The sequence below is a fragment of the Daucus carota genome, chromosome 3 (genome assembly GCF_001625215.2).
Source record: "Daucus carota subsp. sativus chromosome 3, DH1 v3.0, whole genome shotgun sequence".
Lineage (NCBI taxonomy): Eukaryota > Viridiplantae > Streptophyta > Magnoliopsida > Apiales > Apiaceae > Daucus > Daucus carota.
In genome coordinates, this window is record NC_030383.2 from 36,083,409 (window position 1) to 36,103,654 (window position 20,246).

General features: G+C 33.1%; 1 protein-coding gene across 1 annotated transcript; it reads right to left on the minus strand.

Moving 5' to 3' along the window:
• Nucleotides 1-10,959: 10,959 nt before the first annotated feature.
• On the minus strand, nt 10,960-12,571 carry LOC135151133 (uncharacterized). Its single transcript, XM_064088742.1, has 6 exons — nt 12,374-12,571; nt 12,011-12,296; nt 11,859-11,929; nt 11,503-11,776; nt 11,337-11,422; nt 10,960-11,249 (listed from the first exon to the last, which is right to left on the minus strand). The coding sequence occupies exons 1-6, from the start codon at nt 12,455-12,457 to the stop codon at nt 10,998-11,000; spliced, it is 1,053 nt and encodes a 350-aa protein (XP_063944812.1). The 5' UTR covers nt 12,458-12,571; the 3' UTR covers nt 10,960-10,997.
• Between the last annotated feature and the right edge of the window lie 7,675 nt (nt 12,572-20,246).

Here is a 20,246-nt window from a genome sequence, read left to right on the forward strand (position 1 = left end):
AGCAAGCGATTTAAGCTTGAAAAGAGAGTAACCAGCAAGTTTATAACGAGAAAACTTGAAAAACTCGGCGAAGAAACAATGGAGTAGTGTGTATTTCGGCAGTGTGTATATATATGAATTAAACAGCGGGTATGACAATGATAAGCATTGTCATAGGGGATTTTGACTTCGGTATGACAATGCTTAAGATTGTCATACCGAGGTTTTGATACGTCGTGTGGTAGGTGAATAAAAGACTCGGTATGACAATCCTTACAATTGTCATGCCGAGGTTTTGAAGCGTATAGGATACACCACTGAAACGTTAATATGACAAAGCAAAGTTTGTCATACCGAAGTAACACAGAACTCGTATGACAATCGATAATTGTCATACCGACGGAAATTAACAGAAATAAGCACACGGTATGACATTTTGAAAAATGTCATACCGAGTTTTTTAAAAGAATAAAAACTGAAAAAAAATACAAATATTATGATTTTTGATTTTCTTTTGAAATAAAACCTTTTTACACATAAAATCAAAAACCTAATAAATAATATCTAAAATATTACACAAATATTTTGTAAAATTCAACTTTAATTAAATATAAATATTTATGAATTTAACTTTAATTCATTAAAATGAATTAACTTAAAAACTAATATTTATGCTTAATTAATTTTGAAAAATACAAAATAGACACAAAAAATTATCTAAATGCTTGAAAAATAATACAGGGGAGTATGCAGCACTTAGAAAATTAACAGAGACATCTATGAACATGCATAATTACACAGAAAATTATCAGATAATTTACAAACAATTATATAAAATCTAATAAAATACATATAATTACACAGAAAATTCACAAAAATATATTATAATATATAAAACAAATATATAAAATATACAAAGAGAATCATGGCATATTTAACATCCCTAGCTCACAAACCAACTTAGAGAAAGTGGATTCATCAAGTGGTTTAGTGAAGATGTCAGCAATTTGATCAGCCGTGGGTACAAAATGTAACACCACAGTTCCATTCATGACATGTTCTCGAATAAAATGATACCTGATATCTATGTGCTTGGTCCTGGAGTGTTGCACTGGATTGTTTGAAATGGCTATGGCACTGGTATTGTCACAAAATATTGGAATTTTGTCGACAGAAATACCATAATCATTTAATTGATTCCTGATCCAGAGAATCTGAGCACAGCAACTGCCAGCAGCAATGTACTCAGCTTCAGCAGTAGAAGTGGACACAGAGTGTTGCTTCTTGCTGTACCAGGAAACCAACCGACGTCCTAGAAATTGACAGCTTCCAGACGTACTCTTTCTATCAATCCTGCAACCTGCATAATCAGAATCTGTATAGCCGGTTAAGTCAAAACCAGTATTCTTAGGGTACCAAATACCTAAACCAGGTGTACCCTTAAGATATCTAAAGATTCTTTTGACGGCTATAAGATGTGATTCCTTAGGATCAGCCTGAAACCTAGCACATAAGCATGTTGCAAACATGATATCTGGTCTACTTGCAGTAAGATAAAGTAATGAGCCAATCATACCTCGATAGCTTGTTATATCAACTTTCTTACCAGATTTATCCTGGTCAAGCTTTGTGGCAGTGGCCATGGGTGTCTTTGCCGGAGAAGAGTCTTCTAGATTGTACTTTCTTAGAAGATCTCTGACATACTTTGACTGGCAAATGAATATACCATCTTCCTTTTGGCTTACTTGAAGACCAAGGAAGTAGGATAGTTCACCCATCATACTCATCTCATAATTACTCTGCATTAACTTAGCAAATCTCTTGCACAAGTTATCGTTAGTAGAACCAAATATAATATCATCAACATATATTTGAACAAATATCATATCATTATCATGCAATTTGTAAAAGAGAGTTTTGTCTATGACACCTCTAGTAAATTTATTTTCAATTAAAAATTCAGAGAGGGTGTCATACCATGTTCTTGGTGACTGCTTAAGCCCATAGACAGCTTTGAATAGGAAGTACACAAAATCAGCAAATTCTGGATTTTCAAAGCCAGGGGGCTGTTCCAGATATACTTCTTCTTTCAGCTTTCCATTCAGAAATGCACTTTTCACATCCATCTGATAAACTCTGAAGTTGGAGTGTGCAGCAAATGCAAGAAATATTCTGATGGCTTCAAGACGAGCAACTGGAGCATAGGTTTCATCGTAATCAATTCCTTCTTCCTGAGAATAACCTTTTGCAACCAGTCTGGCTTTGTTTCTCACAACAATGCCATCACCATCTAACTTGTTACGGAAGACCCATCTAGCTCCAATAGTAGATTTTCCTTTTGGTCTTGGAACCAGGGCCCAGACTTCTTGTCTCTCAAATTGATTGAGTTCTTCTTGCATGGCAAGAACCCAATCAGGATCAGCAAGTGCTTCATCTATTTTCTTTGGTTCTAATTGTGAAAGAAAACCAGAGAATAGACATTCATTTGTCGTAGCACTTCTAGTTCTTACACCAACATCAGGATCACCAATAATCAGATCAAAGGGATGATCTCTGCTCCAAATCCTTTCCCTTGGAAGTTGTGTCCTTGATGATTTAGCAGTATCATCATTAGGCTGATGTGTATGACTAGTTGATCCACCAGCTCCCCCTGAGCTGTTGCCAGGTTGACTTGATGATCCACCACTAGCATTAGTGGAATCTCCAGCATTATTGCCATTTCCTCCACCATTGCCTGGATCATTATCATTGTTGTCATCACCTGTTGCAACCTCAGGTGGCACATCATCATCTGAATCAGAATCTGGATAGTTATCAAACTTCAGAGATTCAGATGGATCAGCAGATTGTAAACTTGGTAGTTTAGTGTCATCAAATGTAACATTGACACTAACTTTCACTGACAGAGTATCAATTACAAAAACTCTATAAGCATTATTTGTATAACCAACAAAAATTGCTTCAGATGCCTTTGGTTCAAACTTGTTCAAGTTCTCTTCACCATCTTTGAGAACATAACACTTGGCTCCAAAGACATGAAGATGTTTGACATAAGGTTTCTTGTTGTTATACAGATGAAATGGAGTTTTCATATGATCCTTATTGATCAAAGTTCTGTTCTGGGTATAGCAGGCAGTAGACACAGCTTCAGCCCAAAAGTACAGTGGAAGCTTCGCTTCAGCAATCATAGTCCTTGCAGCTTCGATCAGTGTACGATTCTTTCTTTCGACGACTCCATTCTGCTGAGGAGTCCTTGGTGCTGAATACTGCCTTCTAATTCCCTTTTCAGAGTAAAAGTTGATTAAAGTTTGATTCTTGAATTCTGTGCCATTGTCTGACCTTACAGCTTTGACTGGCACACCTTTATCCAATTCAACTAACTTTATATGATCAATCACTGTCAACGGGGTTTCATCCTTAGAAGCCAGGAAGTAAACCCAAGTAAATTTCGAGAAGTCATCCACAATGACTAAGGCATATCTTCCTCCATCAATAGATGCAACATTCACAGGGCCAAACAAATCCATATGCAACAAATGAAGTGGATCTGTAATGGTATTGATGGTTTTGCCTTTGTGAGATGCTCTCTTCGCTTTTCCTTTCTGACAAGCTTCACAAAGATCATCAGTTGAGAATTCCAGGGAAGGCAAACCTCTCACTAGATCTCTCTTGACTAGAGAGTTCATGGTTTTGAAGTTGAGGTGTGAGAGTTTCTTATGCCATAACCAACTATCTTCAGCAGACGCTTTGGCGTAGAAACAGTGAACTTCGTTTCCAGGTCCTGAAGACAAATCAGCTACGAATATATTGCCTTTCCTTATGCCACATAGTGAAGGACGCTTATCCTTGATATGTTTAATGATACATATCTCCTTTTCAAAATGAACATAATATCCTTTGTCACAGAATTGACTGACACTCAGGAGATTATGTTGAAGTCCTTCAACTATTGCAATATCTTCTATGATGATCCTTCCAATTTTGTACTTGCCATATCCCACAGTACGACCTTTGCTATTATCAGCAAAACTGACTGTAGGGCCAGCTCCTTCTCTTATGTCCTCCAGCAGGGATTTGTTGCCAGTCATGTGCATTGACGCTCCACTGTCAAGCACCCAGGTAACACGAACAATTCCACTGGCACCCTGCAAAAGACAACTTGATTAAACATCCTTTGGGACCCACACTTGATTGGGTCCAGCAAACTTAAAGAACTGATTTCTATCAGGTGTAACAACAGAGCCCCTTGGACTGATACTTGGTTCAGATTTGACTAAACTTACTTCCTTAAGAACAGCCTTATAAACCTTGGTTTTAGGCTTCGGAACATAAGTCTCCTTTCTCTTGTGAGAGGGACTAGCAGTCTTTGATCTAGCATGCTTGTTGTTTGTGTGTTGTCTAGGTGATGTGTTTTCATTTTTAGCATGCAAATTTTTAAAATATGCAGACATCAAATTGAAAGCACAAGTCATACAATTATCAACACCACAGTATTTATGACATGCATCAAAAGCAGGAACAACAGGAGTATCAGTCATAGTAGTAGGAACATCAATAGATTCTACTCTAACCTTGTTATCAGATTTAAAGTTCTCAGTAGAATGACATCTATTGTTCTTGTTCTTACTATTCACGAAACTATTAGGCTTGTTGAATTTAGTTCTCTCAGAGTTGACACCTAAACCAGCTTTAGGCAACCTAACATTGCCTTTCACTTTGATTGGTTTCAGTGATGTCAGGATCTCATCTTTCTTCTCATTACTCTCTTTCATTTTAAGGTCTTCCTGTTTGAGTTCATATTTAATGACAACAGGAGTTTCTAACAGAGGTTCAGCTTCTGAGGCCTTAAACAAAGGTTGAGGGGAATCTTTCAAAACAAAAGGAATTCCTCTCTCCTTTGCACTCTTCTTAAAGGGAGTAATGTTACTAGCCTTACCTACAGATTTGTTATAGTCAAAGCCTATTCCAACAGTTCTCTTGATCTCTTGTTTATCATTAAGTTCTTTGACTATCATGGAGGCATCCTTAAAGGCTTTACATTTCACTTTCTCTTCGTCTAGCTGAAGTCTTAAAGCAATCTCACCTTTCTCTAGAACTTTGACTTTAGCACATTGTAATCCTAAATCCATAGTCAATTGTTCTATTTTAGGTTTTAATACTTTCATCTCATTCATTTTATAAGCATGAATATCCAAGACTAAAGTATCAATTTTAAGATTGGCAGCTTTCAACCTTTTAATAGCATCATCTCTTTCAAGTCCTAATTGCATAAAAAGTTTAGGGCATGTAGGATCTACCTGAAAGCTTCCAGCAGGAGGAGGTGAAGATGATCCAGCATTAGCCATGAGAGCAACATTCCCAATCTGCTCTTCTTCATCACTATCTGTATCATCCCAGCTTTTCCCTTCTGCTAGATATGATTTGCTCTTGAAGCTTTGACTTCCAGAAGTACCATGATGCTTTCTAACCAGTGCATCATACTTCTGCTTCAGCTCATCATACGAATCTTTTCTCTTTCCTTGAACCTTGGGCTGTTTGCATTCAGTTGCAAAGTGTCCAGGTTCACCACAATTGAAGCATTTGAACTTGCTTCTGTCCACCATCCCAGTCTTGTATCCTCCTTTGCTTGTAGAAGATGAATAGCCTCCCTTCTGAAACTTACTAACAGTAGGTTTGTATTTATAGGAAGGGTTCTTCCGGAATCTCATGTTTCCAAACTTCTTGGCAAACAGGGATAGAGATTGATCTTCTAACAGTTCCAGCTCTTCCATTGTATAGAACTCATCATCACCACTGGAAGAAGCAGTCTGACCCATCTCAGGTACAACAAGCTCCTGAGTAGTCTTAGAAGGAACAACAACATCCTTCTTCTTTTCTTCCAGTACAGGTGACTCAACAACTAGAGCTCTCGAATGGTTCTGTGTTTTACCCCAGCCATATCTCTGTTTACTCTGAACTTGCTCCAGTTCATAAGTTTTCAAAACTCCGTAGAGTCTTTCCAGAGAAATCTCATGCAGATCTCTGCTTTCCCTGATGGCAGTGATTCTGTGTTCCAGATGTTCGGGAAGGGTCAAGAGAAACTTCAAGTTGACTTCTTTCTTGTCGTAGAATTTCCCATTCAGATTTAAATTATTTATCAAATTATTAAGTCTGATAAATACTTCTGAAATCCCTTCACCGGGATGGGAACCAAACTGTTCATACTGAGCCATCAGTATCTCTTTCTTGTTTTCCCTAACTTCCTCTGAGCCTTCATTGATAATCTCTAATGTATCCCAGATTTGCTTGGCGTTCGTACAATTTACAACAGCATTGTACATCACTGGATTTAGAGATTCAACCAAGATTAGTTGAAGAGCATCATCTAAGTTCATCTGATCACTCTCTTCATCGGTGTACTCAGAAAGTTCTTTCGGAATGACCTGATGAGGTATCAACACACCATCCTCTTCGTGTGCTAAAATGACCTTCATCGGAGTAGTAACACCTTTGTCCAAAATCCCGATGTATTTTCTGTTCGCAGTGCGGAGGAATAGGAACATGTGCCTCTTCCATAGGCCAAAGTGTTCCTGGCTGAACGGTGGGATTTTAATGCTACTGATCTTTTGCGTACTCATTTTTTAAAGATTAAAATGAATAGTGTTTGGATGAGATTTGGATTACTGAAAGAAAAATATTTTAAATCAAAATTAATTTTTTTTTTTAAAAAAAAATTAATTCGAATTAAAAAATATTTGAAATTGAAGTGAATAGTGTTTGGAGAGATTTGGATTTTTGAAAGAAAAAATATTTTAAATCAAAATTAATTTTTGGAATAAAATTAATTCGAATAAAAAATATTTGGACGTTACAGAGTGTGTATAGGATCTGATACTGAAAATGGTATCAACTGCTCTGATGCCAATTGTTAGGTCCAGATACGATTGTAGAAGGGGGGGTTGAATACAATCGTCACAAAATAATCGCGGCGGAATAATCTGATTGGAGTTTAACTTGTTAATCAGATTTAAATTAATTAATATAACAATTTTTAAGTCGTTATATAATTAATATGGTTCGTTTTAATGTCCACTAGTTCGTAGAATAAATTCGACAGGATGTATTCTAGTTTAGTGATTAAAACAACCGAATGATCAAAGCACAGGAAACTGTGGATTTAACGAATAGCAAGTTACAAACAACTTGAAAGTTTACAAGGCAATGAACATTGAACAAATGAAGTGGTGAAGCCATATATATAGGCAAACCATTGAACTTGTATGACAAAGCTAGGCATGACAACCCTTAGGAAGCTCTATGACAATTACACAAGTGCTATGACAAAAGGTATGACAATTACAAGCATTGTCATGGCACAAATGAGAAGGTATGACAATCTAAGGGAAGGTATGACAATCAGAATGACAATCAGTGGGAAGGTATGACAATTACAAGCATTGTCATGCTGATTTTGAATAGGTATGACATCCGTATGACAAACGGTATGACAAACGTGGGAAGGTATGACAATCGAACCTTGGAGGCTAAGTCATCAGGTGGTATGACAAACGGTATGACAAACGGTATGACAAACCAAGGCATTGTCATACCTTGAGACTTCGGTATGACAATGAGCCATTGTCATGCCTAAGTCATTCGGTATGACAAACCAAAGGTTTGTCATGCCTCCTGACTATGGCAGATGACATAGTGCGGTATGACAATCAAATAGATTGTCATACCGTGCTCAAAAACCATATAAAATGCAATTTCTTATATATAATTAATCCAATAATTATCCACTTAATTATATTAATTATATAAATTCATAAATTAAATTAATTCGAGTGTGAATTAATTTAATAAATAAATTACATAACTTATATAATTATTTTGAGATGTGAATTAATTAAAAGAATAATTATATTGAGCACAACTTCAGTAGCAGGTCTTCTGTCTTCCTTTAAACGATCTGATTCTTTGTCTTGATTGAACGACCACCTATTGTTGATGCAGAATATTTAATCGGAGTAGCTGACACACAAATGTACTGTCTGGTTCATCTGTATCTAGCTGAATCAAATATTCTTTATCAATTAAACATTTGTGAAGTGGCTTGTTCATCGAGTCTTTGTCTTCGTAGTTCTTCTTCATAAGTAGAAATAGTTTGGAATCTTCTGAATAAATAAAGTATTAAAACTTTATACCTTCTGGACTTCTGGACGTGCTACAAAATATTATTTGTACACTGAGGCTTGAACATATTAATGAACTTCTTTCAGTGGTGTGCAGCAGCATCCTGAAATTCTTCAGACATATGATTTTAATAAATCACTTGACGTTCTTCGTACGGATTCCTTCAATAGTTCTTGCTAATTTACTTTCTTTCTTATCAGAGTTGAGTTGATACTCTTAAATACAAATAGGCTTAACATATGCCTTTCACCACCCGTCCTTAATCGCTGTCCGCTGAGACTTCCCCCCCCGATGCCTCACCTGCAGCTTCCATGCACTACCAGCTGCATATACAGTTATGTAGTCGATGTTCCTCCAGAAATTGGTGATACCATTGTATTCAGTAGATATATCCTAAAATCACATTGCACAAAGCTCATTTGAAGTTAGGAAACTACAAAAAGTTAGGGTACACAATTTTCTACCAAGAATCTTACCACCCCATAACTATATTTGTACATGTGGCAAGGCTGGATAGTGATTTCAATACGCCCATGTACAGTGGGATTATGTGAGTTAAGACCTTGAAACAAATGAAATAAGCAAGACAAATGTGTCAAAATGCCTCGCACATGAAAAACATACAATAGTGTTTGGTACTACTCATTTATTTACCAGATGAGAGCGGGGTACCCGGAAGAAAGACCTCTAAAAAGTGGTCATCAAACACTGACACAGTAGTCACATACATTTCTTCATAACTGAAAAGAACAAGGTTAAATTTTCCAAAGTTTTGAAGCCCTAATATAGAGCAGATCTTGGCCAGACCCTGATATTTCCCATTTTCATGGTTGTATTGTCCCACTGTTTTCTTTCCATTGCTGAAAAGGAAAGTGTGATATCCCTGAAGCATGCCACATCTCTCTTTAAATGAGAATGGAGGCTCCTACAAATACAATTTAAGTCATGCAAAAGGACAAAAATATATTGTTCTTCAAATTAAAAAGTACATAAGCATACTTACAAACTCATCATACAGCGGTTCCTCCTCCTTCACAAAATGAACATACTTCAACCCACCATTTCTCATAGACACTAGAACAAAAAATATCGCTTACATAATACACAATTTATGTAGCCTAAAACAATGCAAAAATTACAGAACAAAACAGCGACAACACAGAGGAAGCATCCGTACCAGTTCGGGGTCGCCTGTTTTGGGTGAAGTGAACAATGTTCGGATAAATGATCTCCGTAAGATCCTTCCCCATAACAAACACATTGAAGTCTCGGACACCATTGTACTCGAACAATAGCATTTCGCCCCCTTCCAAACCAAAATCTTCAAAAATTGAAAAAACACCCAAAAGCGAACCTCTTTCATTCTTACAAACAACAGCTATTTCATAACCATTTCGAAATTTCAGTAGAAGACTATCCTCAAGCCTTGAGCCGTATTTTCGCACAAAATCCCTAGGTATTTTCTGGAAAAAAAATACAAATCAAGATCCCGAACTAATTCAACTAAACACCCAAAAAAAATGCACTCACCAACTCATCCAATGTGGTATCAGCAGCAGTGAGAACCCTGATGAATTTCTCGCAGATAAAACCACAGCATTCCATATCTCTACAGGACAATAGAAAATTGTTAGATTAGTACTTGCATGCGAGCACGAAGAACACAACTTCTAAATGCCCCCAGCCATACTTTATCGAGAAGGCAAAACGGATAGATGCAGCTTTAACAGGGTGAGAAGGGATTGTACTGATACAATTTTAAAATACAGAGTCAACTAATATTCAATGTCGACAGTTACGAAGTTGGGTGCAATTAAGCTTTATGCTTTTGTTCATTAATAAATCAGTTTCTTTGCAATTAATTGATTTAATTCACTTGTGGTTTCTTTATAAGATATAACAAATATAAATCAACAGATATTCGCTTACATCAACTAAGTACGAAAAAGAAATTTGATCGTATTCGTTAAGAAAAACAATTAAACCCGTCAAAAGATACAGTAAGTCAATAATGTGTGCTCATAGTCATTCCTATACAGGTACCAATTATTGTAATTATAGCAAATTTTTAATTATATTTTTTTCAGAGGATCTGGGTATTTGAAATATTTCAATTCTCTCCATGATTTGTAACTAAAATCTCAGATTTTTTACACAAAAATGATCATTAATTTTAAAAATAAATAAATGTAACAAAATTTCTTACAAATAAAAGGTGCGGTCATACTCATTCCTATAATACACAATACACTGAGAGCTCCGTTTTTTTTCTCGAAATGGATCGTTATTTTTACATTTTTTTTTTTAACACTATATTATATTTTCGACTTTACATTTCTCTACTATGCTTGGAGGATACTGAATGTTACTAAAACATTTAACAAAGCATTCTTCATTCAGAACATTATATTCAATATTTATCTTCCAACTTATAATAATTGAAAAGAATTGAAAAAAAAATTAAACATGTTTCAGTTGCTAAATAAAGTGTTTGCGAATTGAAAAATCCTATACGCAGAATAACATTATGACATCCAAATCGCCCATTTTATAAAATAATCTAAACATTCGAATGTTCTTTCCTACAATTTCTTCATATATGCTTCCTAAGTTCCAGACACCTTTTTCAAAATTTAATATATCACAAAGCAAATGTGACGAACAACAGACAGAATCAATACACACCAAGTCAAAGCCTAATTAGATTCAGAATTAGACTGCATAACAGTACATAATAAAATGTACCAAACTTAAGAGATTCATACAGTTACCATCACAACAACAATAAAATATACCAAAGTTAAGAGATTCATACAGTTACCATCACAACATATTCAAATCTATCAACCAGATGACTTCACAATTTCAAGCCTGAAATGATGATTAGATTCATCAAGGCACCAAAAAAAACAACAGTCCCCAACCTTAAGCTCAATTTCTTGACGAAACTCTATCCAACCGCCATGGATAGCAGTTTGATTCCCCGGACGTCGCTTTCGAATCTCAAACTCCCACGACATTCCACCTCGGTACACACGTATTTTGTCCTTCTTCTTCCATGATGCGGTTAGACGTTGGAACTGGGTTGGAACACACTGTAAAAAACAAACTTCCATGCTCAAAACCTTTTCCGGATCAAACATTGTTACATCAACATTACACAATGTCATAATAACACTTACCACACCATGACAATAACGTAACATATGAGATGGCATCACCTCAATCTTAAAGTGTAAACACTGCCGAAGTGTCGAAGCTAAAGAACCTGCACTTCAAATAAGATAATCAAAAAAATAATATCTTTCTTACCGGTTAAACTACAAACACATTAGTAAGGTAACTCACCCGAGACAACCACATTTACATCTAACCCTATCTCCACATTATGTCCATCAAACAAGTTCAGTTTGAAAACACGCCCACCATCATAAGTAAAAACCATTAATTCCAGCAAACTAAAATCAACCAATCTCAACACTTCACATACACGCCTCATTCCAGATAGCTTGCGCTCGAGAAATTCGTAATGACCACCGAAAATACCATTATCCTTCGTTTTGTAAATGAACCACTCAGGGATTACGGAACCGAACATCCGCATAAATGATCTAGGGGGGGCCTACAAATGTATAACTTAGAGGTAACTCAGACATGCAGATCATTTATAAAATGCTGCGATTTAACCATATAAATTTACTTACAACTTTGTCCTCTGTTGGAAAAGCAAGACTGATGAAATTAACAAACTTCCAGCCTCCATCACTTATCGAAACTGTGTACAGTACAAAGAACAACACTTTTATAAGTACCCACAAACTCAGAAACCAACATGCAAAAAAGTACAAATTTTAACCTGGCACCGGACAGCAAATTTGGGACCTATGAACAACTTCAGGGTACTGGATCTCGCAGCCGTCTTCACCCATTATATAGACATTGAACACTCGCAAATCCACCGATTCAAACAGCAAGATTTCACCACCGATAAGCCCAAAATCAGAAAATAAATCACTCACACCCAACAACTTCATACTTTGCCGATCATAAACCACATGAATCTGATACCCATTCCTGATGGAAAGTATCCAACTTCCACTAAGATTATCTTGCTGCATGTCACAGAATTTGTGTGGAAGAGGCTGAAATTTAAGAAAATTGTCAAAAACGCCTAAAAGCATACGCATGTCAATGAAATGAACAATACATACAGACTCACCAATTCGTTTGAAGAACAATCATCACATGTTAGCACCTTGAAGAAATCGCGCACGTATGTTGGCCACTCTATTTCGGTCTCCATTTTCTTCCTCACACAGTTTTTGTTACTCAGAAACTTGAGGGAGAAGAAGAATATAACCTAAGTTATTAAGACAAAAGCATATAGGTATTGGGATGTGGAAAAGTGAACGGAGATACGCTTCACACGAGGTCTCTGTACTGCCCAATAAAATATTTCAAATTTCAACCGCCTGGGCAGTTGTTTTCCATTACACATGTGAAGTTTTCCTTTTTAATACAAGAAAAATTTCTATTCACTTGCTCCACAAAAAAAGGTCTTCGGTTTCTTAATAATTTAACAATCCCTCCGGTCATTATTTTTTTTAGTGTATATTTTTCGGTCAAAGAAAAATGTCTTTTTTTTCATTATTTTTTTTAGTCTATGTTTTTTAGAATTACATTGCAGCGAATTTTGACAATCAATGAAAATTAGTTTTTACTGTGTTCATGTATATTAGAAATCAATAATGACTTCATATATATGCGAAATAAAAACTGACTTTTGAAGTATCGTACAATACATGTAATATATTTTAATAGAGTGTAATATTTTTTTTCCAGTTTTCATTAATTATTGATTTATGAATTTCTAAGGACCGAAATTTCATTAATTATTGATTTATTATTTTAGAGAGTTTATTAATTTAACGAGTATTAATTTAAAAAGTCTCTACTGTAGCGAGATAAGTAGATAATAACCGGAAGAAAAACAAAAGAAATATTGGTCCACAAGAAGATAGGTAAAGTGTTTGGTAGTATCCGCCTAAAATGATAGACTAATATGCACAAAGCAATATATACAACGGTACATATCTTATGGGTTAACAAAATATTATTAAGTCACATATCATGCACGGAAAAGAATCTTTTTACGAAGAATATTGCCTGCCCATGCGTAGCGGGCAAGCATACTAGTGTCATTATTTGTTGTTATTGTCGGATTTTGTCATCAGCACAAATATCATGATCCAACTAATAATTTTAATATGTTTAAATTTGAATTTAATTTTACAGTGAAGCGTAAATGCTTCAATAAAAAAAACATCAAATTTTAGAAAAGTAGAGATCACTACTCCAATTAAATTAGAAAAGCAAAGGACAATGACAATAATAATTTAATTTAAATCTGTAACTAAGAGAGTGTATTGGATTGAAATTTTAAAACATTTTTTTTTATTAATAAAAAGAGAGGGTATTCGATTGGGATTTTTTGAAATCTATTAAAATCTTGAGGTATTCAATTGGGATTTTAAATTATGTTACAAAATCTTGTATTCAATTGGGATTTTATATTATACTTTAAAATCCGATGCTATTTATTTGGGATTGTTTAGAAACCATTAAAATCTAATGGTATTTTGGATTTTTTTGGATTTTATAAAAATGATGGATTTTGTGGCATTTTTTCAGTGTATTTTAAGTTTTTTGAAATCTCACCAAAATCAATGGGATTTTGGAGATCTTATCAACTTTGCGACATTTTATCAAGAATCCGCACAAAATCAAAATCACATCTAATACATTAATATCAATAGACTAAAAACAATGTATTAAAATCTCAACCCATAGACTAAAAACAAAGTATTAGGTTAAATTATATTCCAACTTATTAACACTTATTTTAATATTCACAATTTAATGCTCAACAACTCATATTTAATCGAAGTATAGAAATTTATAAAATATCATTACATGAAATATGAACTTGAGATACTAGAAATTATCACTCATTACTCAAGAAATTACATAATATTTTTATAAATATATTTCATACATATATGATATAAGTATTTATAATTATTTTATTTTATTAATATATTTTGATTATTCCATTTTTCAGTAAATTGGATAAAAATCGAAAAAAAATCGAAATATATAAAATAACTGGATTTTAACCGAATTATATTGATTCAGTTAAACGAATCGCATTATTTCAGTTACTTCCGTACACTGTTTAGCGGAATTGGCAAATGAACTCTACTTCTGCTTGTATTGGATTCTGCAAATTAAATAAAATTTTAAGAAAAAAAAATAATGATTAAAAAATAATTTATATAGTTTTTTAATTTCAATAAATATATTTGATACACGCGCACTACTATAATAATTTTATATTTAATTATGAATCAGTTGAGATATTTATAAATAACTAATTATAACGGTTTGCTCTTTAATTTTCAATGTATGATAGTAAATTAACTTATATAAAAAATATATATAATAATTTAGAAAATATAATAATAATAACAACATATTACGAAACTTAAAATAAACAGTAATTATCTCGTTTCTATCCGAGATAAGGACCAAAGAGCCTCGAGCTACCAACATGGCCATAGACGTAGCAACAGTGCTAAAGTTTATCACGGCTCTTGGAAAAGAAATATTTATCACGTTTCTTTAGCAGATTTGCGTGATGAGATCTTCTCATTTCAGAGAGACCATTCACATTATATTTAATATGTGTATTATATTAGTAATTTATATTGGTATTACTAGCAGCATTAACACAACATCAGCAGCTGTCACTTGATTACTGGTTATAGCTGTAATATTTAATTTACTTGAGCATCTTCAATATTACTCTTATATCACTCTTTGAAATATAATATAATATTAACGTAGGAGCCCGTGCAACCAGCATTTATAAAATATATATTGTTTATTTTAATTACTCCCTCCGTTTCAATTTACATGTCCACTTTGAAGAAAATTTTTTGTTTCAAATTAGTTGTCCACTTCAATTTTCAATGCAAAATTATATTTCCAAAGTCAATTCTACTCCACATATTTCTTGTTTATATTTCCCAAATCAATCTCACTCCACATATTATAGTCATTTAATGCATCTAATTTGTGAACATCCACTTTTCTTAAATTGTGTGATTTTTTTAAAATGGACATCTATTTTGAAACGGAGGGAGTAATAATATTGTTTGTTTTTATAATATAATTGTGTTTTTATTAAATTTTTAAGTATAATTTTATTTCAAACCAACTAATAATAACAATAATACTCCCTCCATCCCAATTTAGATGAGCTTTTTGCTTATTTCACACATATTAAGGAGTATTAAATGATTGTTCATTTTTCATCTTTACTCATATTTACTGTGTTGACTTCTTTTGTATATTAGCTAGTTGTACATTGGAAATGATAAATAAAAGAGGGTGAGAATGGAAGATTGTTGCTAAATATGCATTGAAAATTGAGAGGCTCAACTATTTTGGGATAAAAAAATTTCTCAAAAGGACCATTTAATTTGGGATGGAGGGAGTATCTAATTCAGGACAGCAAATGCTCCCTCTGTCCCCCTTATTTCTTTATGTTACATTTTGGCACGTTTTTCCACGCTCATTTAAAGTATAGTTCCGTAATATATATTTTTTAAATTTTTTTCTCTGAATAAAAATTTGATTTTTAAACTTTTATTCAAACAAAAGAAAATTTTTAAAAGAAGTTATGAAACTATACTTTATACGAGTCTCAAAATGCGTGCAAACAGTGTACGTAAACAATTCACGGGGACGGAGGGAGTATATTTTTATTTACTACGATTAACACGAAATAATTTGTATATGAGATATTTTTACAATCAATGAAGTCTGGTGGGCTATTCAATCCAATTTTAATGACATACTGTATGTAGAACTTTTAGACGCAAATTATATATTTCAATTAATAAAATCTGTAAATAATTGAAATTGATTTAATATGTTCACAATTTACGGTCACCCTTAGTGATACGATCGAATTCAAGCACATGAACATATAAAAGTTTAACTATACGAGTCGATCAAAGTTCATTTTCACAAAATATTTGTGATCTCCCTTTGTCTCCCCCCCCGGTCTCTCTCAATCTTCTTATAACCAGTCTACCTATATTTATATGTTGAATAATACTATGATCATTAGTCGGTCGAACGATCATTTGCTACCCTGTTACCATCTTATCATCAAACTCGACTGATTTGAGTTGTAATTCGGTTGAGTACCTGCACTCGAACTCTCTTCCAAGCTAATTTTATATTATTTAGATGATAACTCAATTTTGAGTTTCACTCGAGTAAAACTCGATTTTTGTTTGTTTTTTATAATAGAATTGTGTTTTTATTAAACTTTCAAGTATAATTTTATTTTGAAACCAACTAATAGCATCAATAATATCTAACTCAGGATAGTAAATATATTTTTATTTACTCAGACTAACACGATATAATTTATATATGAGATATTTTCACAATCAGTGAAGTCTAGTGTGCTATTCAATCCAATTATAATAATACGGGGTAGAATTTTTAGACACAGATTATATATTTTAATCTATAAAACTTATAAATAGTTGATATTGATTTAATATGTTTACAGGTTACAATCACCCATGGTGATATGATCGAATTCAAGCACATGCACGTATAAAAGTTTACCTATACGAGTCGATCAAAGTTCAGATACACATAATAGTTGTTATCTCCCTTTGTCTCTCTTTCTCTCCTCCTCTCCTTCAGCCTTCTTGTAACCGGTCTACACATATTTATATGTTGATCAATACTATGATCATCAGTCGGTCGAACGATCATTTGTTACTCTATTACTATCTTATCATGAAAGTTTATCGATATTTAATAAGCTGATTTTTTTTTATAAATTATATGTGATTATTTTATTTAATAGTCAGTTGTCTAAAACTCGACTGATTTGAGTTGTAATTCGGTTGAGTACCTACACTCGAACCCTTTTCCAAGCTAATTTTATATTATTCGGATGATAACTCAATTTTATGTTCCACTCGAGAAACACTTGATACAAACTTGGGTCAACTTGAATTAGATGTTAAGAAATCTAATAAATGGAAAAAGGTTTAAAACTTAAAAGATTGAATATAATGACATAATTATCCAAGACTCGTGAAATCGGATAATATTATAATATATAATATAATTTACCATATAATATACATATGTTAATAATATAATCTCCAAAATTAATTTTTAAATTAATTCAAATTTTTCCCGGTACTTCTATATTTACCCGAGTACTCATTACTCGATATAATCACCAAGTCAAATCATAATTTGGTTTTTTAAAATAGTGGTTAGAGAATTTAATTAATTTGTCACTTGAGTCCATTACATGTAAATAATTTTTAATTTTTAATAAAATGAGAATTACAAGATCTGAATTGAAATTTATAATTAAAATGATACATTGATTAAATGTTCCAAAATCAGTTCAGATATATATTTTTTTGTAAATTAACTAACTATTAGCAGTTAATATTTTTTGTATGAATATATTAGTTAAAAAACTTTTGTAAATGAGGGGTCATAAATAAGTGAAATGTGTAATTAATATAAATATTTATGTGCAAATACCTTAATCAATGATATTTAATATTTTGAATATAATAAATGAATCATATTGGTATTCTTGTAATTATAGGTCAATTAGGGGTATATTGGACAATTCACGCCTAATTCTTTTGCTTTTTTTGCCATTGGTTGCAATTTAATATATAGAAGTAGATATGGCTCTTAGTGAGTTAAGATATCGAAGAAAATGACAACTTCAATACTCCTCTTTATACTTACTCTCTATACATATTTTATTCATATAAATGAGAGAGAAAAGTGAAAAGAGAGAGAGAGGCCGGATGTGAAGTGGGAGAAAAACTAATATAATATTCATGAATAAGAAGTTAAGAGCTAATAGATACTCTTTAAAATAAAGGAAAGATGATAGACTCATAAATTTTTAAAGAGTTTTTAGAAACCCATTGGAGCACTATTTCATGATTTGCTCTTTAAATTTAAGGATAAGAGCTTGTTTAGAGTATCTCCAATAGCCTCTTTATAGTAGCTCATAGAATGAAATTAGAGAATCTCCAATAGCCTCTTTATAGTAGCTCATAAATTGAAATTTGAATAGGATCGTAATTTTGCTTGCTCCAATAGGCTCTTAGTCACTCTTAAATTCCTTAAATTTATCTCCTCTCCCCTCACTTTTAAAAGTACTAGTCACTCTTAACTAATATTTTATAATAAATATGTAAGCAAACATTCTCCCTTCATCCACTTTCTTTTGTACTTTTATGCACATGACTTACTTTTAATAATATAAAACAAAATAAGGAGTGAATATAAGAAGTGTTGTTAAAGTTGAACCCATATTAAATCACTAAGAGTGAATATTTTATATTATATTTAGAAGTGAGTTTAGAGACTATTGGAGATACTCTTAAGAGCTTCATTGGAGATGCTCTTAGTTCCCGCCTAAATTTAGTTAGAACTTTCCACTCTCCAGTTGTATATATATTCGAGCTAGCTTGTACAAATTCATTCATTCAATTTTAACACTGTTAGGAATATGTTATGCTTATGATACAAAGTACTTATTTTTATACTTAGTTATTGTCCAATGTAGTTGATCAATGGATAACATACTTATTTTAGTATCCATTAATCAGATAACTCATCAACGAATAATGTGGTACTATAATAAAAATGTGTTACATTCTATACAAGTGAAGTAAAGATCAATGGGTCATCAAAGCATCAACGGCTGAATAAACACATCATCAACGACTGCATCAATCCATCAACGGCTAACTAGTTAAGCTATCAATTGATGATTCAAGAAGCTATCAACGGCTACATTCTTCCTAGCAGTTGATGACTATCAATTAACAACTACAAGTCAAGTAAAAGACAAAAGTCACATGGGCTGATGTGAAAGGTGTAGTACCAATTTTGGGAGCTAAATCAAAAAGAGTTTAGTCAAATATTGAGAACATCGAAACCTACCATTTCAAGCAAAGCAACAAAAATTTCAGCTGCCAAATGTTCTGTCAAGTCCAAGAAATTCTATATTTGTAACTGTTAGAAAAAGAGTAGGTGTATGCTTTTGCAGACTATCTTAGTTTGTATTAGTATATATTCACATTGTAATTTTCATTTCAATGTATCCAACACACCAAGAACTGAAGAGTAAAGCATTAGTGATGGCAAGTAAGATTTTGTAAGATGTAGCTCTTCATTCTTTTGTATGCAGCCATGTGAATTTTCACTTAGGAAGTTCTTAATTTATAAATCCTTAATTGGACAAAACAATCCATCTGAAATTTTTAAAGCCTTGTTCATTATCATTCCTGTGTAGATTTCAATATTTCTTGTGTTTGAATATAATTTTTTTTGCAAAAATAGCATAAATTTTTTTGTAGATTGTATTTAACCCCCCTTCTACAATCTAACTCATTGTTTGAACTTTCAAATAAAAATTCGTATCAGAGCCGGGCTTCCAACATACAATGAGTTAAAGATCTCAGACAGTCAACTATGGAAAGAAAGGATGAAGGAGTCAAAATTCCAATGCTTGAGAAGGAAAATTACTTTCACTGGAAAGTGAAGATGAGGATGCACATTATGTCTCTTGATCATAACTACATCAATTGCATAGAAAAAGGATAACATGTCCCTGTTAAAATCAGCACTGCTGTTAAGCTTGATGGAAGTGAAGCTGAAGACATTGAAGTGCCCAAGTGTATACTGAGTTCACAGAGGAAGCTGATGAGAAAGAGGTGCACAAGGACAACAAAGTCATGAACATTCTGTTTAATGGCATTGAATGACATGTTTGATAGTGTTATTAATTGCACCACTGCCAAAGAGATATGGGACACAATCCAAACATTGTGTGAAGGCACTGAACAAGTTAGGGAAAATAAGATGTAGCTGTTTGTTCAACACTATGAACATTTTCACTACAAGTCTGGTGAATCTTTGAATGACCTATTTAACAGTAAATATATTAA

Excerpts from the sequence above, each read along its gene's own strand:
- LOC135151133 (XM_064088742.1), bottom strand. The coding sequence starts at position 12,457 with ATGGAGACCGAAATAGAGTGGCCAACATACGTGCGCGATTTCTTCAAG. Across the intron at positions 11,777-11,858 it reads TTCCAACAGAGGACAAAGTT|GCCCCCCCTAGATCATTTAT; the intron begins GTAAGTAAATTT and ends ATACATTTGTAG. Across the intron at positions 11,423-11,502 it reads TGTAAATGTGGTTGTCTCGG|GTTCTTTAGCTTCGACACTT; the intron begins GTGAGTTACCTT and ends TTTGAAGTGCAG.